The sequence below is a fragment of the Chionomys nivalis genome, chromosome 19, assembly GCF_950005125.1.
Source record: "Chionomys nivalis chromosome 19, mChiNiv1.1, whole genome shotgun sequence".
NCBI classification, from domain to species: Eukaryota; Metazoa; Chordata; class Mammalia; order Rodentia; family Cricetidae; genus Chionomys; species Chionomys nivalis.
This window is the reverse complement of record NC_080104.1, coordinates 41260767-41287434: the sequence shown is the minus strand read 5'-3', so window position 1 is coordinate 41287434 and position 26668 is coordinate 41260767. Positions and strand designations below refer to the sequence as shown.

Genomic DNA, 26668 nt, shown 5'->3' with positions numbered 1-26668 from the left:
CCTGCCTATACTTCCTGAGTGCTGGGATTACAGGTGTGTGCCACCATGCCAGGTTTCCAATTTCTCTCCACCTATTAAGACTTAAACCACCTTCCCATAGTCCCCAGGACCCAGAGAATTTCTTGGTCACCCTATTCTGCCTGGCTCAGGGTCAGTGCCAACCAGCTCTCTGTAAGCCTTCAGCCAGTGTGAAACCTACTTGCTGTCCCTACACCCCTCCTGCCTCTGGCTCTGTCAATCCAGGTGCTCCCCAGGTACTAAGTGACAGGCTCCTACCATCTAAAGGGCTGGTAGCTGTAGCCATAGGAGTGGGAGGGGAACAAGACATACACCCTATGCCACCCTTGCTCCCATCCAGCCTCTGCTGCTTTTGCATCCACCTCTCCCTCTGGGTACTCCACTGAGTAAAGATGTGGCTCACAGGAGAGGGAGGAGCCAGAGGGGAGAGGGAGGAGGGAGGCTGAGAACTATTGTTGTCTCCTTATTCTAATCCATTCATTAGCAATAGCTGCCTGAGCTGTAAGGCCTGCCCGAAGGAAGTTTACATATTCATTTGTTTAGCACAACCCATCATCAGGGGAAGGAATAAGCCTTAGGGCTGGGAGATGGAGCCCCTTTAGGTTGGAGATAGAGGGGGATGCATGCATCTCTGCTGAGAACAGGGCAGGGACCTCAGGCTTCAGGCTCCGACCCTCCCCACTAGAAGTGACGTTTGCGGAGCACTTTATAGATCTAGACTATAACGACCATTTGTCTGCCCAGGTGGTCACTCTTCACCCCCTGCCTGCCCCAGGAGGTCAGAGTCTAATCTTCCTTAAACACCTACTGCACACAGAGCCCTTTCCATGGTGATTCCCATAAGGGACAATAATCTTATTGCACGCATCCCGCTGTTAGGAACCTGAGAACCAGAGAGTCTGTCCAGCATCCCTTGAGTGCACAAAGTGTGCAGCTGGGGCTTCTATCACAACTCCCTCATAGCCCCACTTTCTGTATTTTCTCCCACAAGGACATTTTTCATGAGTTCACCATTTTTTAGTTGGGAAGATAGGCAATGATCAAGGCAGTCTTCCCCCTTGTTTTCTAAACATGTCCAGGGCAGACGGAGGAATGAGCCTGGTGGCTCCTAGTAATTTACTCATCCAGTCCTGGTACTCCCCCACTGACACTTGTCACTTACGAATCTGGGTCCTTAAAATGACCTAAGTCATTTCCATGGCGCCACTGACCGTCACTGGCATTCCCTGGTTCTGAGTCAAAATGGCAGCATGGGTCCTAGTTTCCCAAGGTCTCTTTGCCCATCACACCCTGCTCCTGGGCACTAGGGACAGTGGCCGTACGATGATTAAAAGCTTAGGCTGTAAAGCAGCCCGCTAGGGTGTGAGCAATGTCACACAGCTCTGGAATCCAAAGGATGGAGGGGTAACACAGTCTGCCACCCAGCTGCTATGTGAACTGAGACGACACACATAAAACCCCATGCAGGAAATCCTTAACCGATGGAAGCTGCCCTTACCCCAGATCCACAAAAGGCTAGAAAAACAAACAAACAAAACAAAACAACAACAAAAACTTCTAGGAGACTCCATGCATCCAAAATCTACGAGGTCTTGGAACCACCTGCAGCTCCAGCCTCTGGTCCAGTCCCTGGACTTGAGGTCATCTGTTAGCAAGACTCCCAATGGCCACACACACGCACACACACACACACCCTGGATTCTTCTCTTGGAATTTTCTGACTCTGTAGGAGGGTATGAAGATTTTGTTAGGGCCTTTGATAGCATTGGTGTGTTTGTTCATGGCACCAGGCATATAGAACCCCAGGCTTCATCCATGATGGATGGTCAGGGTCCCCAGCACCAACCCAAACCCCCAGGAAACCTTGATTCTTGAACAATTCATTCACCACACAATGAGTTTCCCTCATCCAAACTTCTCAGGACCAGGAGTGTCACAAAATTCAGGTTTGAATGCGTTTTCATGGACCTAACGAGTTAAACACTCCTAATCTGGAAATTTGAAATCTTGAAGCCTTTCAAGCCGTCTGCTGATACCCAGAAAGCATGGACTCTGCAACCATTTCAACTTTTTTCCATCTCAACCCTAGCTATGCTGAAGGCAGCACAGAGATTATTATACCCATTTCCTGGTTGGAAAAAAAAACCCTGAGGTTTCATATACCCACTGATGTCCTATAGCCACCAAGAATGAAGTCACACAAAGGGCCATAGAGTAGCAGGAGCATAACCCAGATGTTCAGCCAGTTGTCTCTAGGTTTTTCCATTTCAGCCAACTGACTTGAAGGTGATGGTCCACAGATAGAACCTCCATTTTCCCGGAAACCAGAAGCTGAGCTGAGACAGGATGAAATCTCCAGCATCTAATCACACTAACAGGTCAGGCTAGGCATAGAAGTGAGGAGAATGGAGTCAGATCTCCAGGGTCCTGCCTCCAGTCCCTGTTCCTTCTCGCCAGCCCTCAAGACGATAAGGCTAGTCCTTAAGTAGGCAGCCATATTGGCTGGAATTGGAATAGTACGTCATGAGGCAGAGACTCCTATGGATGCTGGGCTACCTGACTGTCCCGGCCCCTCTTTCTTTATACATGGACTTCAGGCAGCTGCTAGGCAGATCTGCCAGCTACATACTTCCTGGTGCACAGGGCCCTGCACCGCATGCTTCCCTGTGCACTTGCTGGTCAGTCGGACAGCCCTGGAATGTGGATACTGTGGCACGGACTCCGTCATTCATTATCTAGGGAGGTCACTGGTTGGCATGGCAACCAAGTTGCCTTAAAGGGAAGAGGTAGAAGCTGGATCCATTTCGCTCGTTGGTTATCACACCTGGCTTTGCAGAGCAAGCTCTGAGAGGGGAGTGAGAGAGCAATGCCGTGGTTGAAGCTCCGCCGGCCCTAATGTCTAGCATCCGTGGGTAGTCAGGGTCGTGTGTACATAGGACAGAGGAGGAGGTCTGTGGCCCAACCTGCATGTGAGAGCTGGGAACCTGGGAGAACCAAGAGCTGGAATCACTGAGCAAGTAGGCGTCTTATGGGACAGCAGTGAAAGAGATGTTTGGGGACAGAATGCTTGGTCATGCTAGGGTGACATTCAGGGTCTAGAGCTTTGGCCTTGGGGGTGACAGAAGAGCCAGAGATGGTGTCTGAGCGGGGAAGTGAGAAGATAGGAGACAACAAGCGTACCAGGATTTCCCACAGGGAACAAAACTGAAAGGGAGAGGGACCTTCAGGGGTCTAGCTGTGGTGAGAATTTCTTTCATTTTTCATATAAATTTTAATCAAAAGCACATATGTATGAGCTTAAATGTCCTCCAGTCCAGTGTGACTTCTAATGAAAACAGCAGGGTCCTGCTCTATCTCTCCTACTTCGAGACACTTCTCCTTCTCATTTTGAGATCACAAATCCTGTTCAGTTGTTCACTTTTAGATATTAGCTAGTAACTTTTTAACTGTGGAAGAGAGAATTTGACATTTATCCATTCCTACATATTTGTTACACACAAATACCAGAACACATATACAACAACACAGGCTTACACAAGCACATATGCAAACACCAACACACACCACTAACATTCCCCACCATTCCTTAAAGCATAATTATTGCCTTCCTGTTAGCTAAGATAGCACTTAGTATGTCTGGTGTGATGATCACATAGATGTTACTCTTAGATGAGCCACATAGTGTACTGTACTTATATAATTCCCCTCTTGTTTGTCCTAGAATTTATTCACTTCTTGTATTTGCTTACTTTGTGTTCCATGCGCTGATCACTTACTTGCCCCTAAACATTTTAGCATAATTTTGATCACCTCTTAGTGTGTTAAAAGGAATTCCTTACTTTACTCGGTGGATCAGGTTTTGTTTTTTTTGACAGATATCATTTTTATTCTTTCTTGGTTTCTATCATTCTTTTGATAGAACACACACTTCAGTGATTTCCAGGAAAAGGGATTTATGGGAAGGCTTTTAAAACTTTATCTGAAAGATGCATTTATTTTACATTTTTTACTCATTGATGGCTTTGATAGCTGGGCTGGGTATAGAACTAGTTTTCCTCATTCTGTGAACTCATTTCTTCCTCTGTGCTTCAGCCTGTAATGTTTTACTGTTAAGAATCTGGATGGTGGCTTTGCTCTTGATCTTCTGTGTGTGGGCATTTGTTTTCTCTCTAAAGTCTCTCTCTGGGGTTTTCCATTTGTTTTCTCTCTAAAGTCTCTGGGGTTTTCCCCACATGGATTCATATTTTGAAAGGTCTAAGTTTTATGTTTTTGTTCAGGTCTATCTCTGAAACTATCTGGATTCGCGTCTCTTGGGTCTGGAAGGTTTTCCTGTTACCCCTGTTTGACAAGCTTCCTGCTGCTGCCTCTCTGTGAACTCCTGTTAGTTGGGCTTTGGGTTGGTTGGGTCTAAGCTGTTCCTCTAATGTTCTTACTTTCTCGCCCATGTTCATTTTTTAGTTACTTTACTTTGGAAATTTTTCTTCATTTCTGACTCTGGTTAAATTTCTTCCTTCCTTCCTTCCTTCCTTCCTTCCTTCCTTCCTTCCTTCCTTCCTTCCTTCCTTCCTTCCTTCCTTCCTTCCTTCCTTCCTTTGTTGTTGTCTGCAGTACTGGGGATTGAACACAAGGTCCCACATTTGCACATGCTAAGCAAGTTCTTTATGACTTAGTTGTGCCCTGGCCTCTCTTTGTCTCTTTTCATTTTGAGGCAGAACTTCATTAAGGTGGCCAGGGTTGCCTTAAACTTTTGACCTTCCTACCTTCACCCCTGAGCTGACCTTTATTTTCTGTTGGGCTCTTCTTCCTCCTGGAATGTTCCTACTTCAGAGAGGCTCTGTCCTGACTGGACTTTTAGGACACGGGTTGCTTCTTGTCTTCCCTCCCCCAACTTCCTACCTCCCTGTATTTTGAAAACAGGCTTCTGCTATGTAGCCCAGGCTAGTCAGACTGACAGTGAGTCTCTCTACCTTGGCCTCCTGAGTGATGAAATTCCAGGTGTCCCCTGTCTCTTCATGTATAAGAGTGACGATATTTTTCACATTCTGCCTGTTCATCACAGGTTCTTGGGGTATGTGGGGTGGGGGCTGGACAAGACTTCCCCTGTTGCTTTCGGGGCCCCTGGCATGCTACTCTTTGAGTTTTCTCTTGAGCTGTTTTTTCTGTGTTCTGCATGGCTGCCCAGCTTCCGAGGGCTGACCAGCAGACTTGGTGGGGAGAGAATCAGGAAGATGAGAATCCTTTCAAGTCCTTGCCCCAGCTCCCAGCCTGCAGTCTGGAGTCCCTTAACAAAGCCATCTAGAAAGGGATCTGTGATCTGCAGCAAGAATTGGAGACTCAACCCAACCTCATTTGTGTCCAAAAGACCTTCTGCCTCCCGTCCCATCCTCAGCCCTACACAGCCCTTCGCATGCAGCGTAATCTGAACTTTGCAGATCCTGGACTTTTCTAGACACAACCTCCTGGCCTCCTAAGACACCCATCTGTTTCCAGTTTCCACAGCTTCATTGGCATCTCTTGTGTGCTGTGGTCCCTTCTCCTGTTCTGTTTGCCCTTGTGGACTTATGCATTTTTAATTTGCTTTATGTCGTCTTGGTGAGGGGCTGGGACCAAAGCAGACATAAATGAATGTGTTCCATGTGCCATGTTTGCTGGAAAGTCCCTGATTCTTTAACAATATTTGTCTCATGCCTTCTGCAGACAAGAGATAGCCTAAGAACTGAAAAGGGGCCAAGGCAAATGGCAGCAAGAGAGGTCTCGGGAGAACTCCAGAGCCACTCCTGCAGGTTGAAATCAGGAGTTAGTGGCTGTTCAGTAAGCATGTTTGTGGCTGTCTATCTGGCTTGCTGCAAAGGCAATACATGCTGCAAAGCAGGGCTCAGAGTTGTATGAATCTTCTGGGAAGATCTGACCACTTGGGGTGCCATCCCAGGGAAGAGTCTTCCAGCAACATCAGGTTGAACATGTGCCACCCCCTGAGAAGAGAGCAGACAGTGATCAGGAGAAGAGACGTCATGAAATGAGCTCTCCTAGCTTCCTTCATAGAGATGGACCACAGATCTACACATGCAGGTTTGTGCCTGCATAAGAGTGCCCCGTCTTGACCATAATGAAACCCCAGAGAGCTCCAGAGAGACCAGGTACACACCTGTCCCTGTTCCCTCATGCTCCTTTAATTGGCCATTTCCACCTGCCCTTCCTGACTTCCACACTTCTGATCTATATGAGCCAGGACTACGGTGCATGTCCTGTAGACCCTCTTGTCCTACAGACTCTATTCCTTCCCCTCCATGGTCAATAGGTGACAATAAGAATGTCATAAAGACCTCTGGAAGTGACACCTTGGCGAGGCAATCCATGAAACCCCAAAACACAGGTGCCTCCCTGGCCCCGAGAACAAGGCAGTCATCCTTCCTGTTGTACTAGGAGGCCTCTCGTCGTCTGAGAAAGCATGAGGAATTCAAGGTACCCTGCTGCTTCTGGAATTCCTCCAGGGTTAAAGTGTCCACCAGTCCTGTCTCCTCTAACCTAGACCAGCTCTTACCTAGGCTGCATCCTCGGCTAACCTCTCTCTCCTCCTCCGCCCTACCCGAGGGATGGCTCCCAGCCTCTGAGTGGCTCACACATGTTCCAGAAGGGTCTTCTCCCAGCTCAGATCCACCAAGCCACCTGCACCTTGTCAGAACTCCATCTGTCGGGAATTTATTACTAATGCATTTCCTAACAGGCTCTATAATAAGATATTAAAGACTGTAGCTGCATCTAGCAAGCATTCCATAAATATTAATAATGCCTTTAGAGATAGCACCTACGCAGAGATGGTTGCGGGTTTGTCTGGATTTGGTCAAGGGTACAGAATTCATCTAGCCAGGGAGGAGCCCCATGATGGCAAAGAGTGGGAGCTGTGGAGCCGCCAGTTCTTTCTCCCACTTGTCTTTCTGCCTTTTAAAAAAAAGTGTCTGTCTTTTTTTTTTTTTTTTTTTTTTTTTTTTTTTGAGGCAGGGTCTCACATAGCCCAGGCTAGTTTTGAACCTCCGATCCCCTTGCCTCAACCTCCTCAGTGCCTAGATTACTAGTGTACACCACCACAGCTGATGTTTGCAGTGCTGGGGATCGAACCCAAGGTTCTGCATGCTGGGCAAGCGCTTCTACTAAATGAGCTATTTCTCTAGCCAAATACTTTCTCAGTTCATTTCCTTTGTTTATAACTTTCCCTTCATAGTGTCTCCTTGTGCTCTTGATTTCTGTCCCAACAACTGTGCCCTGACCCTGGCTCCTCCAGGACATTCTTCCCTTCTGATTCCCTTTTTCCTTTGGGTCCCAGCTGTCCCTTTCCCTGTCCCATCCCACTTTTCTTTGTGTCTGTTTGGCTTTCTCTCTCATCATTCTCTCTTCTCTTTATCTCCAACCTTCCACGCGTTGTCCCCTCCCCACCCCCGCCTCGCCTCTCTCCCTGGCCGTGTACAACCCCCCACCCTGCTCTGTTCCAGTGAGCACCCTAAGCCACCTCCAGAGAAGCCTGGAGTAGAATGTAGCTCAGCCTGCATGGGAGAAGCAAGCCATTCATCATTATTATTAACGAACAAGATCCCGAGCACGGCAGAACTTTCCCAGAGTCTATTCCCTTGTCACCCCAAGGAGTAGCAACAAGATTTATTTGTCTCAGAATTGCACAGGGTGGCCCATTTACAGCCGGCCCATCGCAAGTGATGTGGAGCTTAAATGGGGGCTGGAGGAGGCGGAGGACTGCCCTGCCTGTGACCTATGTGGTATGGCCACTTGCTGAAAGGGACAGCCTGAGGTTTGGAAGGGACAAGGGCTATAGAAGCGTCGTCACTCCGGGTTGACTGTGACAAGTGCGTGATTGGGCTGTTTCTTGCTCATTCTGTCACCTGCCACGGCCGTGTGAATCATTGCAGTGATCTGTGTTGATCTGCACATTCAGAAGGGATAGTCAGCGAGTGAGTGCTGGAGCCTCTGAGTCACGTCCAGCGAGCCCTGGCCAAGCCGTGACCAGGGAGCGGTGGCCAGGTGCTTAGATTTCTATGCTGACTGTGGACACTGACGGGGAAGAATGCCAGCAGGAGAAGTGAGGGAGCCTGTGGCGTTATCTGGGAATAAGGAGCCCTCACACATGTTCGAGGCATATTCTAGACGTGTCAAATGGGAGCAAAGAGCTAAGACCCATAGAGCAAGAAGGTGTCTGTGAGAAACACCTCACAAGTCAGGTCCCACACACAGCAGCCACAGGGGTGTGTGAGGATCAGTGTAGAGAGGACCCAGGGAGCCTCATCTCCTCCCTCCCCTAGATGGATATTCCCCTCACTGCATGGGCCTGTCCAATGCCCATCCCACCCCCGAGTGGATGGCAAAGATCTTTCCATCCTGTTTCCCTTAGCAAATTGGTTTTATTTCTATGACCATATCTGATTGGCCTATGCAGGTCAGGTGGTTACTCTGGCACCAACCAAATAGATCCTGGGTCTGAAGTTGCTTAGCATGTGACCTGGCTTCATCTCTTGATCAGAACTGAGGAAGGAGGGTGGATGAGGAGGCACATTGGCGTCTGTGGGAGGTTGAGAAAAGCTGTATAAGAAGCAAAGAATTTGGTTTGGAGCCACCTGTCAGGAGCCATGGTGAGACCTGGATCACCCATCAGGAACCATGACTTGCCTAGGGCAGAACATAATACCTTTCTGGGCTCACTTCTCTCATCTGTCAAATGAGAGGCCTGCCCCGGATCATGCTGAAGCCCCTGCATCCAGAATGGTTCATAGTCAGAACTGGTCTTTTGGTTTAGGGATGTCCCTGGCCTCAGCTTATCCCTCATCTTAGGCCCAACTCTCTCTTCCTCTTATAGGCTCTGCACCCCCTGCAGGGTCCCTTGGAAATATTTCCCAGTCTTGTTTGTTGCAGAAACAAGAAACTAATACATGGACAGGTTTAAAAAGAAACACTATATTTATTTGCCTACACACACACACACACACACACACACACCTCCTGTGAGAGTTGGCTTTCTCCTCCTACTGTGTGTGTCCCGGTAGACAGACTCAAGTCATCAGGCATGGCAGCGAGTGCCTCTCTACTCTTTGAGCCGTCTCTCCATAACAAAGGTGCCTGTCCAAGTTCACGGTGAAGAAATTCATTCATAGGCTCTCCTCCTTTTAAGTTGTGGTCTCATCTCCCCATGCCTGGGATGCCATTTCACTGCTAGAATAACAGTGGGCTGGGCGGTGACCGATGGTTGATTGTTGCTGCATGTCATCATGTCTCCTGTAAGAAGCATGTCCTATTATTCCCACGTCATCCTGTGTAATTCTTTCTCACATCGTCCCCGAGAGGCTGTGCCATTAACAGTTCCGTTTTACACACGAGGACCTGGAAAATCAAAAGGGGTTAAACAGTTGATACATAAGGTCTCCTGGTAATTTGGGGGTCTGACTCCAGGTTCCTGCTCTGAGCCTCCAGGGTCCACTGTCTACAGGGACCAGATGTGCCTGGCCCCCGAGAATCTGCTTGTGCTGAGAAGGCAGGCCTGTGTAACCATCTGTGCATCCCATAGAGCAGCAGCTGGCACCGGAGAGGCTCCAGTGTGTGTGCTGATCCTTGGTAGAGCATGGGGCCCGGATTCCGAAATGCGGGAAGTCAGCACTCTTTTCTGCCCAATGTCCGCCCTTCTAAGTTTGTGAATGGCTTTTAGCCAGGGCCATTTAAAACCTATCCTAAGTTATGCAGAAATCAAATGGGTTTTCATTGTGTGAGACACTGTGCCTGAGGTTGGGCACAAATGGGCCTTCTAGTCCCCTTCTCCAGTGTCCTCTGGGCCTCACTCCTGACTCCAGAGATCGGAGGTTCACAGAGCCTAAGAGTTTGTCCTAGACCATAGAGTGTGGACAGGTGAAATGTCCTCATCCCTCTGGAATGGAGCTCAGGTGACGTCTGATGGGGCTGTATTGCTGAGCTGAGCTGTATCCTGCATGAGGCCTGCATCTCTAAAACATATCTTGGCATGTGTGTGCTTTAGAGGGGAGTGGTTAGGGCGTGAACTGGAGGCTGAGGGAACATCACGGTGGAGGCTGTCTTTATGGAACCCTGTACCAGGGGTTCACAGCCTAAGAGGTTGCTGCCCATAGCCGCTTGGTTCTATTGCTGTGGGCCTGTAGTGCAAGGGAGCTGCTGGGTTGGAGCAGTACAAATGGCTCCATGCAACTAGGAAATAATGCATGAAGGGCAATCCAGGGCCAGTCTATGTGGGGTGTTCTGTGCCAAGGGTGCTGGGAATCCACAAATGGTGATTGGGGGAGAGGCGACCCACAGCCAGTCTTCTCTTCCCATCATCAGAGTGTTGAGGGATGTCCCATTAGCCCCATACGTGGCGATCAATGAAGGAGAATTGGCCAGCTAAGATAGGGCCATAGCAACTCAGTCGCTGGGCTCTCTAGAAGCACTGGCTGGCCTGAAAGAGCCAATGCCGTGGTTGCAGGGCAACCTTGGTTGTAGAGGTTGAGATCACGTGCTTGGAATCAGCAGCACTTGAACCCAAGGCCTTGCTTGCTCGTCCATCTCCTTGCTGTGTGGCTTTGGACCAGTTGCCCTCTGTGCCCCATATCAGTGTTGCAGCAAGTAGGTATAGCTGGTGGTTTTCACCTTCCCCTCCCTGCAAAGGGTCTCCTTCAAGTGTCTTTCCTCCAGTGTGTCCAGGCTTTCTACAGTGTAGAGAAATCCATGCGGCCAGTGATGAGCAGGCACTGTGGAGACAGGGGTGGACAGGGGCAGGTGGTATAGCAGACACTCAGAATATAATTATTTAGTGCTGCCGAGATCTGACCATGTGCTCACGGGGCTGTTCACTGACTAGTCTGTGTGCCAGGCACCCTCCGAGGCCTATGGAACTGCAGGCTGGGAGGGAGGGTGAGAACTGGCTGAGGCTACAGACCAGGGTGGTGAGTTACAGGGCGTGGCATATAAACCAGGACAGTATACAACCTTCCCGGGGAATGTAGAAGCCCCATCTCAGCCTTATGAGGAAGTGGCCTTCACCGGCCACCCTGAGTCAGAAAGGGACAGGGGGCTTACATGAATGGTAGAACAAGAGTTACAGCATCCTGGAATGCTCCTCGGAGGCAGAGCCAGCTAGGCAACCACAGATACTCAGCTGACAGGGTGGCAGGGGAGGCCCCTCCCCTTGGAGCCTCCAAGCGCCCCCCCCCCATCCAGGTACACACCTCCCACTCTTGCTTGCCCTTGGCAGATTCCCACAGGAAGGTTCCTAGTCACCCTCCAGGGCAATCTGCTGCAGCTTGGGCAGCCAAGGGGCTCTGGACGAAGGAAGCGAATCCACCAAGAAATGGGTTTGGGGACCGAAAGGCCCCTCTTCCAGGACTCTGGGATAAGCAGGCCGTCTTTGGAGCCCAGTGCTCTTACAGCCACCAGGAGGCCATCAAAAAGGGGAAAAAGAAATCATGCATTTTACATTCCTCTGAACCCGCTTAGAATGGAAATGACAGGCTGGGTTCGGTTGGCTGCAGGGGCGCGGTTAATGGCCTTTGCGGGCGGAGGAATGGCGGCTGACCGGAGCAGCTGCTTCCGGTGAAGTGAGACTCAACCTCTTATTTACTTTGCTCTCACTCAGAACACACCAGTGGGGACGCCCATCTTCATCGTCAACGCCACCGATCCTGACCTGGGTGCCGGCGGCAGTGTTCTCTACTCCTTCCAGCCCCCATCTCAGTTCTTTGCCATCGACAGCGCCCGAGGCATCGTCACCGTGATCCGGGAGCTGGACTACGAGGTCACACAGGCGTACCAGCTCACGGTCAACGCCACGGTGAGTCACCGCCCTGGGCCGCCAGTGCCTACCATCTGCCTCTTCTCATCTAGAAGGAAACAGGGTATTCCAAGGAGACTTGATTTAGCTCCATGCCTCTTGAGGATTTACAGTAAAGAATCTGGTGATGGTGGTGATAGTAAACAGTAGTGCCACCATGTCCCTGATTGTCCTCGGAGCCCAAATAGACTTTCCATTACCCTTCAGACATCCCCACCTCATGAATATGGTTGAGATGCCCATCTTAAAGATACCGACAGGAAGACTGAGGCAGAGGGGCGATTCCGTGGTTCACCCAAGTCACCCATGAACACAGTTGCTTAGCTTGCCCTGGCAACCTCCTTAGGACAGTCAGTGCAGGTGCCTCTGGGAAACAGATCAGGGTTGTCAACACAGATATGCCCTGACACTGCCCAGCAAGCAAGGGCAGAGCAGTCCAGACCTCTGACCAAAACCCCATAGTGTGGTAATGCTTTCCCACCAAGGAATGCCCACTGTGCCAAGCCTCCTGCCCAGTCCTAGGAAATTGCAAGATGGGCCAGTTCAGGACAGAGGAGGAGCGTTCAGCCCATTTTGTAGAGGACAACATTGAGACTCCCACAGTTGATTGAGGGGAAATGAGAATCCAAAGCTTTGTCTGACTTTGGGCTCTGGCTGCCAAGCTCCATGGCCAGGAGTCTGAGTTCCCAGCATGCACCTGGGCCTTTGATGCTAGCTATTCTGAGGGGCTGAGGGTTAAGTCAGCCATATCTTAAGCAGGCTCCTAGCCCTGTGTGTCCTCATTCCAGCGACCCCCTGGCAGCACAACTGTCTTTTCAGTGGCCTGCAAAGCTAGAAGTGACCCCCAACACTCTGTTGTCCCTTGGATCTGTTTGCAGAGCTCAGGCTAAGAGCAAAGAAGTCATGGAACCCTTTCTTCCTCCATGGTCCACTGACTTCATCCATAGCCCCAAGTCTTGCCCCCTACTGCTCTAAAGAGGGCACCCAAGCCAGGCTCCCTACTGATGCAGAGAGGGCACCTGCCCCTGGCCCTGTGAACCTTCAGAGGGGACCCTTGGCTTTAACACCATGTGACTGCAGGGTAAACAGCCAACCCCAGACTCCACATGGCAGCTGACATCCCAGTTCCCTGCATCTGGCCTAGGTTGAGTTTTGAAAGATGGAACTTTTCCCTCAGTCTTGGCTAAGACTTGAAGAGACTCCTAGAGCCAGGAAAAGCCAGGTTCTTGCCTGATTCTCTGGGAGGTCCCTGCCAAGAATTTCTATTTTCTCTCCTAATTACATATTAGTTTCCTAGGAAGAAGTCTAAATAAAAAAATAAAACTGACTTGGGAGTGGAGGAGAGTTATAACTCTGGGGTCCCCTTTTGGGGCACACCCACTAGCAGCATCTGTGTCCTTTCCTCCTTCCCTGTCACCCCATCCAGTACCTGCTCCCCTTCCCCATAAATCTGTCCTGTGGGGTAATCTCTACCCAGCACACGAATGGCTTTGGGATGTAGGATTAGACCAGAGCACAAACAGGAGTGTGGGTGGCCGGGTCCATCCAGAGGCCAGGCTTGTACTGGGAGGATAAATACAGTCGGGCCCTGAGCTGGGCCAGGACTTCCTGGATGATATAGCCGCCCACTTAGTCACTGGACAAGCTGTTACCAGAGTTTCTGGGGTTGGTGAACAGCCATTGGCTACTGGGCACTTCCCCAACATGGTGGTTCTGCATGTGTCCCAGCAGAAGAGAAGAGAGTCACAGATCCCAGGGCCATTTCTGGTAGCCAGATATAACTTCATCCATGCCTCCTTCCCTGTCATGGAGTCCAGCATGGCCTATATAACACAACTACAGAAAGAACAGGATGCAGCCACAAGGGTGGGATAAGGATATCAAGTACCAGGCTGGCTATCTGGTACCTGGTAAAAATCTGGTAGCAGCAAGCCAAAACCACAGTATCTCCTACCTGAGAGATCAGTCCTCCTGGGGACTCCCCTTCATGCTATGTGGTCTTTCAGCCCCTGGCTAGGTACTGTACACCCCACCCCATACTTGGTGCTTCGTGTGTGTGTGTGGGGGGGGGGTGTATACACATGGCTCTCACCTCTCCCATCCTCGACAGTTCTCCTCTGCCCTCCTTGACTGTCCCTGGGGTCTATGAGGAACAACCAGGACAGTCTTTCCCCCCATAGGATCTACAGCGCCATCTGTGGAGGGCAGAGGCCAGTGTGAGGCTTCGTGTAATGTGAGGAATGGCCCAGTGAAACTAAGGCGAAGCTAACTGGATAGAGGCAGTTAGTCCTCAAGTCCCAGCAGAATGCCTTAGCCCAAGGGCCACCGGGGTCATTCCCTGAAGCAGTTCACTTCACAAAAGTGCTATGGACGTTTGTCTTGCAAACTGGAGACTGGCTGATGTGGGGCCCCAAGTCAAGGTTGTTAAAGGCAGATGTTACTATGTGAAATGACTCGTGTGTGGGTCCTGGCTACTTCCTTAGCAGTGTGACTGTGGATAAATCCCTTTCTGTCTCTCTCTCTGTCTCTTTGTCTCTGTGTGTGTCCATCTAAAAGCCTAACATGTGACAATAATACATGAGGCAGGGCACATGAGTGAGTAGGGTAAGGACTAAGTGGGCAGACATGACTGTCCTTGTTATCATTGCGTCTTGCTAGCTGGTTATGTTGGGATGTTACACAGACCTCGGTCTGCAGAACATTTAGGGTCTTAGAACACAGGCTTTAGTGTTCTTTTCTTAATGGGCTTTATAGGATAAGGTTTCTGAGTATAGTGGCTTAATTAATATTGCCTGTCCTGTCCCAGGGTCATGCATGGCCTTCCTGACTTCTCTCAGCACTGCTTCGATTAGGCCCCCAGATGGTACGAGCCCTGGAGCTCCCCCTGCTGGTTTGACTGGAAAAGTTACTGCCTGGCAAATGCGTAGCAGAGTCAGAGGAACCTTTCCTGTAGATGAGGGGCCCCATCTTAGTGTCCTCTGTCCTGAGATGGGGGGGCCAGTGGCCCTGGAAGAACAGGACAAAGGAGCTGAGAACAACACCATTCCTATCCAAGCTAGTGGCCCCACCCACCTGGCTTTCAGGAGCACTAGTCCTAGACCAACGGCCCTGCAATCAACACATCAGCCTCAGCCCAAGCCCTGATGTAACACCAGCCGCTCTCCAGAATGTCCTGTTTCCATTTTCTTGAACATCTCAGGGATCGCCCAAGAGCCTTAGTGCTTTTGAGACTCCCTGTAGGAGTGTAGAGTTCATGTGTGTATTTGTAAATACAGGGGTCACACACCAATACCCTATGCATGTATACATGTGTGTTCACAGTGCCCTTCTAACCCAACACTGTGTCCTCTCGCTCTCTTTCTCTCTGTATCTTCCAAGGATCAAGACAAGACCAGACCCCTGTCTACATTAGCCAACCTGGCCATCATCATCACAGATGTGCAGGACATGGACCCCATCTTCATCAACCTGCCCTACAGCACCAACATCTACGAGCATTCTCCTCCGGTAAGCCCTGCCCGCAGCCCCAGTGGTGGCCTTTCCCTGCCTCTAGTCCCTGTGAGGGACAGTGGAGACCCCAGGCACATTGTGCATTGTGCTATCTTCCATCTCTCTGATGCTCCCTGGAAGGTACCGTGGGACAGAGAGCTACGTATCACTGACCATAGGGGAACTGATTCATGAGCAGTAATACCCATGAGCACTCCGGCCTGTGCTGGGGATGGAAGTGGATCTAGGCTCAGCCAGACCTCCTTGTTGCTTAGTCATGTTCTCCACAGACCTGCTGCCCTCCTTGGCCACGAACATCACACACAATGACACAGCTTCCTTCTATTGTGAGGCCCCTCTCTCGAGCCCAATCTATTCTTTAGAGCTCATGGAGCCATCTGCCCTTCATAATGTCTCCTCCTTTGGGGACTCTCAAGGTCAGGTTTCAGGGGAGACGTCTGACTTTGTATTTATGTCACAGGCCTATCCTTCTGTTCCTCTGGGACTAAACAGCTGGCCCCTATTCAGTGAAGGTCTCAAGACACAAATAGGCCATGGTCCACTCCACAGGGGCCTGGCTGGGGTCCTGGCTAAAATATGGGTGATCGTCACTGCTGTGGTAGCCACCTCGTTCTTCTGCAGACTGGAGGGGAATGCTTGCTGTGGGCTGACGAAGGACAGTGAGGCGCATCCCCAGACAGATGCTTCAACATGCATCTTGGGGGAGTGTTTGTGAAAAGAAAGGAAGGGCTTAGCTCAAAGGGAAAGTGAGGGGGACCCCTGGAGACTGGAGATACTCAGAGCCTTACCCTGCCCCCTGCACTACTCAAAGCCCCAAACATGGGGAGGGGAAGGTATGAACAGAGTTCCTAAGCCAGTGCAGCCAGGGTAGCTGGCCCTGTTTGGGTGCTATGGTTGTTCTAGCTACAGACATCCTTGGCACCAAAGGTGTGGAGCTGGCATTTGGTCACTTGCTTTGGGGGCCAGATAGGAATGAAGAGTTGCCAGCAAGATGCTTATCCTCTTGCTGCTATGGGTGTCTGGAGCTGCTTGAAGAACAGACGGTGTCATCTCAGGCTCACTACTCTGTTCTCGGCGTCTAGATATATCAGAGTGCCATCTTCTGAAGTCCAGGCTGCATGTGCTCAGTCCACCCATATCCAGGGACTTCTCCTTCCTTTCCGCTACCAAACCCAGCATTGCTAGTCCCGCGTCTCAACCTTAGGCCAGACTTGACTGCCATCTTCGGACAAGGCCTGCCACCTGTCTCTAGGTCTGGGCTTCTCATTCTGAGTGTTCAGAGCTTGAAAGCATCTGCTGCCATGCTTGCCTGGTATCAAGGTTCAGCAGAGGTGATCTTTGAAGAATGTGGTGTAGTGGGGAATGAATGAATGAATGAATGAATGAATGAATGAATGAACGAACGAACTCAGGCTCTGGTCGTCTTGGCCCTCTTGTCCTGCCACTCAGCTCATCCTTTTACTTGCTCTCGTTACCAACACAGAGACCCTCTGACCTTCAGTTCCCAGCTCCCCTCTCCCTGGCTTGTTTCTCACTCGTCTCAGAGTTAGACACCCCTCCCCACTGCAATCCAACTGACTTCTAAGCTACATAATTTACCGGTCAATCCCATCTCTCCTGTAATGTTCGTGTAGGAGCATAGGCTGAGTGATTCAGATCCTGTCTCTGGAACATCAGCTCGGGATACTCTCAGGTCTCCCCACACACTGTGTCCAGGAGAGGGTCTGGGGAAGATGCTTAAAGCCAACTTGATTGGTGCATGCTGGCATCACATTGGCTGGGTCCCCAGAAGAACCCTGTGAAGCCACACTGCTATCTACACAGACCCTGGGAAATAGGGCAGGGCAGGGGGTTCCTGAAAGAACTCATTCTCACAGACATCAAACTGGGGTGGCTGATGATTCCTTGTGCCCATTAGCCATGAGACGAGGTATTTAGCCCTTGCTTCATGAGATAGTGGCAATGCCTTCATAGCTTACACAGGCATCTATGTCAGATATCAGAGATTTCCTCTGCCCCTGCGTGCACTCACTCACTCCTACAGCCTCAGATCCATCTCCCAGGTATTTATTAGGTGTCCTGTATGTCGGGTCCTGGGCTAAGTAAGCTATGCTGTTCTTTTCTAGAGGATTCCGTGGAGCAGACCAGATGTGTGTCTTCCTTCATACCCACTGTCCCTCTGCTGCTTGTCATGTGATTGTCTTCTTTATCTCAGAGATCTTAACATTTCTTTTTGTGGTTGTGTTGCCCGTTGTCTGCCAGTTTGGGGGAGCAAACGCACCCACACTGTGAGGGCATGGTAAGTACCTTTCACAAGGGTTGTGGCCCAGTAGAGGAAAACAGACCAAGCAGTGAGCTGGGTTCCAGCCTCTCTGGGCATTGACCAGCTCCATAGTGTTTGCACGGATCTGCTTCTCTTAGTTCTTCCCTGGAAGAGGAATCCCGGCTTTCCCATCCCCTAGAGCCTTTCTCCTTCAAGCCAGTTCCCACATGCTCCAGGCCCAATGTCTCCAGGCTGCTAATCAGTTCCCAAGCCTTGATCTGGATCTCTGTGTCCCTTTAGTGTGACGGGTTGATTCAACACACTCAATTCCTTTGCTGGGCCGTGGCTGGGTTGCAGCATGGCCTGTTCAATATCCCAGACTGGAGAACCCAGGCATCCCTCATGCCCAGCGCTATCTCTGCTGCTTCCTGGGGCCATGTCAAGACCCCGCCCCACCCTCTGGCTCCCCCTCTTTATCTGTGGTTCCCAGCATGTATGCCTCCCTCTATCAGTGTATCGGGCTAGCAAGCTTCATCTAAAGTGTATATATTACCTAATAAAATCCTTCTTATTTGGGATTATTGCATCAAATTTTAATTTCCTCACTCGAACGGCAGCATGTCGGCCTGCCCGTCAGTGAGGGGCCGACAGAAGGTGAAAAGAGCGGATAGACTGCACAAATTACTGCCGGCGATGCCTATCAGCTCTTTGACTGGAATTGACTGGAATTAAGGACTGAGAAATAGGATTTTCTGCCTCAGAATCTGCTGTGGCAGCTCTCGTCGGAAGTCCCCAGCTGTCCCCACCAGCCAGCCCCCACCCCAGTTAACTCCCCTCCCCACACCTCCAAAGCAAACTGCACGTCACCTTTCGAGTCCTTAATCACGTCAGAGAAATGGGGGCTGGGGTGTCCCTGCTAAGCTTGCAGAGAATGACATTGGTAGTGGTCTCTGAGACCCAGCACCGGTCCAATCTGGTCCCCGCTGTAGCCACTTCCTTGGGGACGGGCCACAGAGGGTAGAGACCTGGTTCCTTCTAGTCAAGTCTGAGCTCATGCGCCACTTCCTGCCCACCAGTCTGAGTCCTGGTCCTCCAATCTCTGCTAGAGCGGGCGTCTTGTTTCAAGCTTAACCTTCCGTTTCCCAGTTACTGACACTCTGCCTACCCATCACACCTGGTGAGCTTAAGCAAATTCCTAAAAACTACAGGAATATGTCCTCCTTTGCAGGGGAGGCTCGGTCAGGAGAATCTTCGCATACCCATCATGCCTGGCACATGGTTGGTACCCAGGAGATGCTCACTTAACTGGCTCTTCCTCGTGGGGTACCAGCTGTTCAAATGTAGAGAAAACTCTTTAGCTAGAGAATAGAACTTACTCTGTGCAATGTCGCAGGTCCAAACTAGCTGGAATTGTTTGCAAATGTATGCATAGTCCCAGGCAAGGCACCCAGGGTTGCATTAGGTATTCACACCAGCTCTCTAGGGCCAAATTTATAGTGTCATTTATATTTTCTCTCTGTGTGAATGTGTGTGCATGTGCATGCTCATATGTGTGAATATCCAGATCCCTTGTTGGACAGTGGAGCCTCTTATACCCATTTTATAGATGGAAAACCAAGACGTGGAACATCTAAAGTTACAGGACTCAAACCCTTAGGCACCCCTGCTTCTCTTCTTGCTACAAGGAGTCAGGACCTAACAAGCCTGTCACCTGTCACCTTGCTTCCCAGAAGGTCACCTTCTCCTCCTCACAACCTGAGTGCCTGGGGAAGGGAAGAATGACTCAGCAGGGGCCTGTCTTCAGCCCTCTGGCTGGAGCAGGAGCTCCCACTCAACCTCCTGGTCGTGCCCCCAGGGACTTCGCCTCCCACAGAGCCACAAGCTGTAGGCGCAGACTCATCCTAGGGAGGCCCAGCTCTGGGCTGACACACTGCACTTCCGCCCCAGTCCTCGTCTTTGGAAATAAGTTGCAGTATATTGAAAATATAATCACTGAGACTCTGAAACAAGAGCCGTGGGCTCCCCAGAGCCCCCATACCTCCTTGTTAATTCCTTCTCATAACGTTTCCAGGCCTTCTGTCTGCACTTGTATTAAAAGCTCAGAGTTTTATTAAAAGTGGATTTATTTACCCAAAAAGAGATGAAACCCCAAACCTGATTGAGAGCCTGGCAGAGCTTGCTCGGCAGAGGCTTGGGTCCAACTTTGTCTGGGAGAAGGACTCCTCTTCCTCATGTCCCAAATAGTCAGTTCTGCTGTGTTCCCCCACCCACCCCCCGATTGCCATCCCAGGTCTGAATGCCCATGCGGATGGCACCCACGGCTCTTGGGTCCCAGACATCTCTGAAAAGACCAGCAAAGCTGCCTTACCCTGTCCCCTTGAACTCAGCCCAACCTACCTGGGATAGGGCAAGGCATCTACCTGTCCCTTAAGTGTATTGTTTAGTAACTCTGCCCTGGAGCTCTAGTGACCTCTGAGCTTAGTCACCCTGGCAGCTAAGTCCCATGTCTAGAAAGCCAGTTCAGGAAGTTGAAGCTTCAGGATAGCTGTATTCCCTTAGGACCACCTCTGGGCACAGACCAGGCCTCCCCTGATGAATAGTGAGCCCCTAGGTGGGCAGGTCCCCCAAAAGAGCCTTCAGTGGGATGATGGGGGGAGGTGTGTAGGTCCTTCAAGTATAGAGTTGGGCTTCCCTGTGGCCTCCATGTAGCCATGAGTCAGGGGCCCTCCAGGCTCCATGAGAGGAGGCTTGGGAGGGCGAAGTGATCAGTCTACCATGTGACTACCCCTTGGCCCCTGATCAATCCAGAACGCATGGCATCTCCAGGGATGGCTGGCATGTAGGCATTTCCAAATTCCACAGGAGCCAGTGCTCAGAATAGTTCCTGACACAGAGCAGTGACATTCGGAAATGACATTAACATTATTATAGCAGAACCCTGCAGCTGCCTCCGTACCTGGTGGACAGGAACATTAGAGCCAGAGCGTTTAAATATGAGGCTGTCTTCCTGTTCACTCACTCCCTGCTCTGGGATCTCTGGGAGTTTCTCGGCTTTCTGCCTTTGTTTCTTCAGCTGCGGAAAAGGGCCAGGTTTTAGAACATTGGGCGGCTGGGGCACCTGAGTTTATTGGGCCAGCATTTAAAAGCAACCCTCTGTGCCTAGGAAGGTGTGCTTTTCAGTGTGGCCACTTGGTTTTTCTCATAGCCTATTCAACTCCTTAACAAGTCCAGAGGATCCAACCAGAACTCTTGCTCCCTGGGTGCGAGGACAAAGAAGGGGCTAGGCCTGCTTGCCATATGGCCTGGCCTCTGCATACATCCTGAGATATTCCCACATTCCCTCAGGGAGCTTGGAGGCATTCCATCTTCTGCACTCTAGGCTAAGGGAGGCTGGAAAGGCATTTGGGAAGAGCAGTGTTATCTAAGGGAGGAGATGCAGCTCCTGCTGTGTCTTCACAGCTAGCCTGGGAGGACTGGGAGGGACGCACTTGCCCCTCGGGGTGAGTGAGTGGAGGCGAAAGTGAGGGAGTGAGAGACAGCTCAGCAAGTGGTGGCCATGGTGATGATGATGTCAATTTCTTCCTTGTGTACATTTGTTTGTTCATTCAATGGACTGCCATCAGTGAACGGTTACTTAACAGCATCCCTTCCTAGAAGTACACACAGCCAAGCCCTGACCTGTCCTGTACCTTCTCCCTGGGGCGTTTTCCCTTTCTTCTTCTTTCCTCAAAGAATTCCTGCTAATTCCTCGTGATCCATTCCAAAGGCTGCCATCTGGACACCCCTTTCCAGGCTCCTCCAGGTGGACTAGGTGGATACCCACCCTTTCCTGTGCATCTGTCCATCTCATCGCCCGCAGACGTGTACAGCAACTATCCGTCTATTGCCTGTCCTTGACCATTTGCTCTGGGAGGAGAAAGTCCATACTCCCTTTCCTGACTCCCTCAGCTCCCAGTCCCTTGACCATCAATGTTGTGAGGGAATGGGGGCTGAAAACAAAGTCCCTGGAGTCAGGAATGATGTCACGTGGTACCCACTTCCTGGTTAAACTCTGTAGTTGGGAGTTGGCCTGGGGAGGAGAAGTAAGACTGCTAGGACACCCACAAAGAAAGATAGCAGCCTGGAATGCAGGTGACTGATCAAGTCCCTTCTCTCCCCCAACCAGGGCACTACTGTTCGGGTGATCACTGCTGTGGACCAGGATAAAGGGAGACCCCGGGGGATTGGCTACACGATTGTCTCAGGTAAGTCTGCGGTGTTTGTCACATATCCCAAGAGAACCACTGCTGCTGGGGGCTCAGGCTCAAAGAGCCGTGGACTACATGGAATGGCATTTCAGACCCGTCTCTAGTTCCAGTTCTTGCGAAGGAAGGGAACAGACTTAAAAGGGAGGAACAGGGTTAAAAGGCTGTGCTGTCTGGGGGCCCTGGGAAGAGGAATGTGTGCTACTGTCCAAGGTCTGAAGCTGCGGGACTTCTGGGGCTCTGAGTCTGGAATGTGGTGACCCTTATCTCACCTCCTTCCGTGCGCTGGGATTTCTGTTCTTATTTGGTGAAAAGGTGGCAATTTTTACATCACTTTGGAACAAATAGAACTGCTCCTGTCTGATTTCATGTTCTAGTCACACTTCCAGCTGACAGGCATTCAGGTAGCACAAGGGTATCACAGCGGGAGACACCACGGCCCCCTCCCAACCAATAGATCCCTTGGCCGTGGAGAATAGCAACTGACTTAATTGATGGCTCTGCGTGAGAAGATGCCCAGCTCAGGCATGCCTCACCCAGAGACCAACCCGTGACAGCTCTGAGGCGCTGTCCAGGGGCTAAGTTACCCCCACTCGTAAACACTGGCTCTGTACCTACTCTATGCATACCCGCTGATAGTGTCCCTGTCCAGTGCACAGTCTCTGAAGGGTCATCCTGGTGAATTCAGGCAAGCCAGACAGATTAGGAGGAGGAGAAAGTCAGGCCACACCAGCCTGCACCCCAAGAAAAGAAAGTGACATGGTCAGAGCATTTCCCAAAAGAGAGAAAGGCCTGGGGATCCAGAGAGAGGAGGGAGGCTCTCCCGAGCCGGCTGTGTTGGTTGGGTCCCTGTCTTACTTTTCACTCATATATTGGGAACAGGAAGAGTACTTGCGTCAAAGTGTTTTATAGATCATGTGACTTGCTCCTGTGGTGAGCATTGTAAGCCCAATGAGCCCCAAAGGAGAACAGATGTAGCCAGTCTGGGTTGAGCATCCGTAGGAATTGGTACTTGCATCCCTGAATCCCTCTGATGCCTTCTACCATGTCCCCATTCTGGTACCCAGGACAGGGACCAGCCTAGAGTAGACCCTGATGTATACTCATGCAATGATTGTCGTTCTCGGGTCCTGGGGGCCACCTGAGCCTCAGGCGCCTCAGCAGCTTGGGCTGGTTGTAAGGGCTCTGGGTTTATGTCAAGACCCACCTGCCCCAACCAGGCACACACAGGCTCAGATCCGGAGCATGCAGTTGACCCATCCACACCTGAGGCCCTGTCCCCTTGAGGCTGTTTATCAGTCACAAGCAAGGGGATTTATATCGGCCCACAAGTGTTCTCTCCACTACTAATGATCACTCTGTTTTACTGAGAACAAAGAGGCCTTCGGTGGTAAGTTATGGCTCCATCACCATCAATTTGTTCCCAGCCCCTCATGACCACACTGAGCCTGATGAATGACAAGGTTCTTTCCCACCGAGGACTTGGCATGAGCCCCATGTCTTCCTGTGCCTGCCATCCTGGGCACCAGGGGCATCATCTTCCCCATGCCAGGCTACAAAGGCCTTTAAGGGCTCCTGTCCCAGCCTGAAGTCTGAGTAGCCTAGTCACACCCCTAGCCACATCCTTCCTCTAACAGGACATTCGAACTGCAAGGAATGCTGTCTTCCCCATGCAGAGCCCTGGACCGAGCCTCCAAACCTGTGGGTTTGAGGACTTGCTTTGCTTCCAGCCAGAGTTGTATTTCTGAAGGATGTTTGACTTGTTGCAGGCTTCATGGTGTTAACCTATAAGATGAGGTTAAGAACCCTAGGGCTATGGATGTAGCTCAGTTAGTCGGATGCTCGCTTAGCCTTCCAGTGCTACATAAAACTGGCCGTGGCAGTACACACCTCTGATATCAGCACTTGCTGGAGGCGGAAGGAACAGAAAGGTTGGAGGTCATCCTTGGCTGCACAGCAGGTGGGTGAGCTTGAGGCTAGCCTGGGCTACATGAGGCTCTGTTGCAAAAATAAAATAATTGAAAAAAAAGAAGGGAGGAAGGGATCAAGGAAAGGAGGGATGGTAGAAAAACAAAATCTAGAGACAGAAGGAAAAAGGCCGGATCTCTTACAGCATTTGGTATTTCTTTCCCCATCTGTTCTCTGCACACACGCACGCACACATACGCGTGTGCACACACATACCAAAGACTGAGGAGAGGAGAACCCCAACTGGTCTGGCTGACCACAAGTTCTCCTTCCTAAGAGTCAATGAAGGAGAGACAGACATTAATCCATTTCTAGACAGGGAAAGACAAGACATGTGCCTCCCTTGGCCAAAGGCCATAGCTGCTAAGTGGCAGAGCAGGCATCGAACCCCAGCTCATGGGCTCCGGAGAACACTCAATATCTATGACAACAGAGGTCCCCAGACCAGCGGCATTGGCATCACCCAAGAAATTGCCGGAGATGTGAAATCCGGGCCCCTATAAACCTGCTGAGTTAGGAGCTGGGGGTGGGGACAGGTGACACTGAGGACTTCACCGTGCGAAGCTCTGCACGTGTGCTCCACAGGAGATATCGTGTACCAAGGCCATGAAGTTTCCTACTTAAGAGGGTGAAACGTAGCTTACTCTTTATGTGTGAATTACATATATCCGGGTGTGGTGTTGAAATTACATATCCGGGAGGTAATCAGGATCAAGGGTCTCCAGGGACTCATCGGGGTGAAGCAGGGCAGACAGGGAACAGAGAGAAAAGAAGACTGCTTAGGAAGGAGTAGTCTAGAATAAAAAAATAAACGAGAAGTATGCTGGTTCCGACCCTTCACCTGGCATCTTACAGCACATCGACCTCATCTGCAGAGTCACACAGGGGACGTGCCAGGCACAATGGTGGAGAACAGCAAGGTGCTGGGCTCCTTCCTGGATTTGCTGTCAGATGAGATTTTTTTTTTGAAAGTAGATTGTTTAGGAGGAAAAATTGATGCGCATATGCAAGTGTGCATTCCTACACATGGGGGAATAGTTATTTATAGTCTGACTTTATGAACCCACACACGTATACAACAGCAACTACGTCAGGCCCCTGGCCACAGCCTGCTGGGGCAGCCGTCGTCATGGGAGACCATCCGGCAGCACACATCAAAGCCCTTGTGATTAAGCTGCTATGCATTTTCCTCACTCCAGGAAGAGAAAGTGCAGAAGTAGAATTGCCTTGGAAATCTGACTAACATACCCAGCTTCTGGCTTGTGGTGGCACACTGGGTACCTGGAAGCCCCAGACTTCAGGCCTAGCGTGTAGCTGACCTGTGGGGGCTTGGCCAAGGAGACATGGCAGGCAGATCAGAGAAAGGTGACAGGGATGTTGGTTGAGGGCATGAAGGAAAAAAAGAGTAGGTTCCTGGGCATGGCTGGCTGGTCAGACTAGGGCCTCCCAGGGTAGTCTGTCATCTGGATTAGAATTGGAAGACATAAATATTGAATATTAGTTCATTAACAGTCCACCAAAGTAGCTTCACGGCCTCTCCAGAATAAGGTTAAACGAGTGTGAGCAGGCCCTAGTGATAATGTGAAAATAGAGAATACAAGTAAAGGAGGGGAGCCGGGCGATGGTGGCGCACGCCTTTAATCCCAGCACTCGGGAGGCAGAGGCAAGTGGATCTCTGTGAGTTCGAGACCAGCCTGGTCTACAGAGCTAGTTCCAGGACAGGCTCCAAAGCCACAGAGAAACCCTGTCTCTAAAAAACCAAAAAACAAAACAAAACAAAAAAACAAGTAAAGGAGGGGAAACACACATGCACACACTTCTCTTACTGAGCCCTGCTGGAGGCCTAGGCGGAAAGTTTTAAGGTTAGCAGCTCTGTTTGCAACCGTGAGTGTCCACCCTTGACCCACATCGGTACCCATACCAGAGCACCCCATCCCTCACCCAGGCAGACATCACCTGCTGAGCGTGGTGCAATGATGGGCCTCTGGGGATTTTTTTGCCTTGCTCTCTGCAGTCTGTTGTCTATGGAGAAGCTGTCTGTCTCTCTAGCTACAGCTGCAGGGAATGCGCTGTCGTGTGCTGTCGTTCTCTGCTTCTCTTTCTTGACAGTAGTTAGGGACATAGCCTCTGGGTTGGGAACGGTGAATTGAATTATCTAAGCACACTGTGCGCCATTCACAGTGTCTTGTTTCCCCAGTATCAAAACGATGACAGCATGCTGCGTGGTCCTCCATTCCTTCGGGTGAAGCCCAGAGGTCCACAGGTTGCTTCCCTCTCCCCTCTCAGGGCCACCTATCCGCCAGCAGTCCCTTCTGGTGATGCTCTGTGTACCAACTCTGCAGGAACAATCTTTATTACTATCTGGGTATGCAGGAGCCCCCTGGCCAGGAAACCGCAGCCTGCCATTTGCTCCCTTCCTGTGACTCTCACAAGTCAGGGGACTTCACAAAGGTTTCATGGCAAGGACAGTCTGAGATCCTCCTTTCTGCACCCTGTGGTCTTTACGACTCTCATCTCAGATAGGAATGTCCCTTCCTTGGGTGACAGTGGCCTCCAAGGTGCCTGCTATCCTATAGACACATCCTCAGACCACCCCCATTTCTTGTTCTTGAGTCTGTTTTCCCCATCAGACAGGAATGAAGTCATGGACCCTTTAATTTGACAGCTCAGGGTGAGAGTCCTGGCTGAGGTGGCTGCAGCAGTGGGGCATGATGGGAGATCCTCATCTTCTCCACCCACCCCCACAGCGGTTTGTTTGTTTCTCTCCTTTAGCTCCTGGTGCTTATTGTCCTTGTCTTTGAATGAACTTCCAAGGCCTCGTGTGTCTTGGAGGATTGT

General features: G+C 50.7%; 1 protein-coding gene across 1 annotated transcript in view; it reads left to right on the top strand.

Annotated features, from left to right (window-relative positions):
• The window catches only part of LOC130890399 (cadherin-23), a 275653-nt gene that overhangs the window by 125539 nt on the left and 123446 nt on the right, over positions 1-26668 (top strand). Inside the window, exons 7-9 of the mRNA XM_057794329.1 lie at positions 11651-11845; positions 15224-15352; positions 21784-21862. Coding sequence (XP_057650312.1) covers positions 11651-11845; positions 15224-15352; positions 21784-21862 — 403 coding nt within the window. The remainder of the gene's footprint in view (positions 1-11650; positions 11846-15223; positions 15353-21783; positions 21863-26668) is intronic.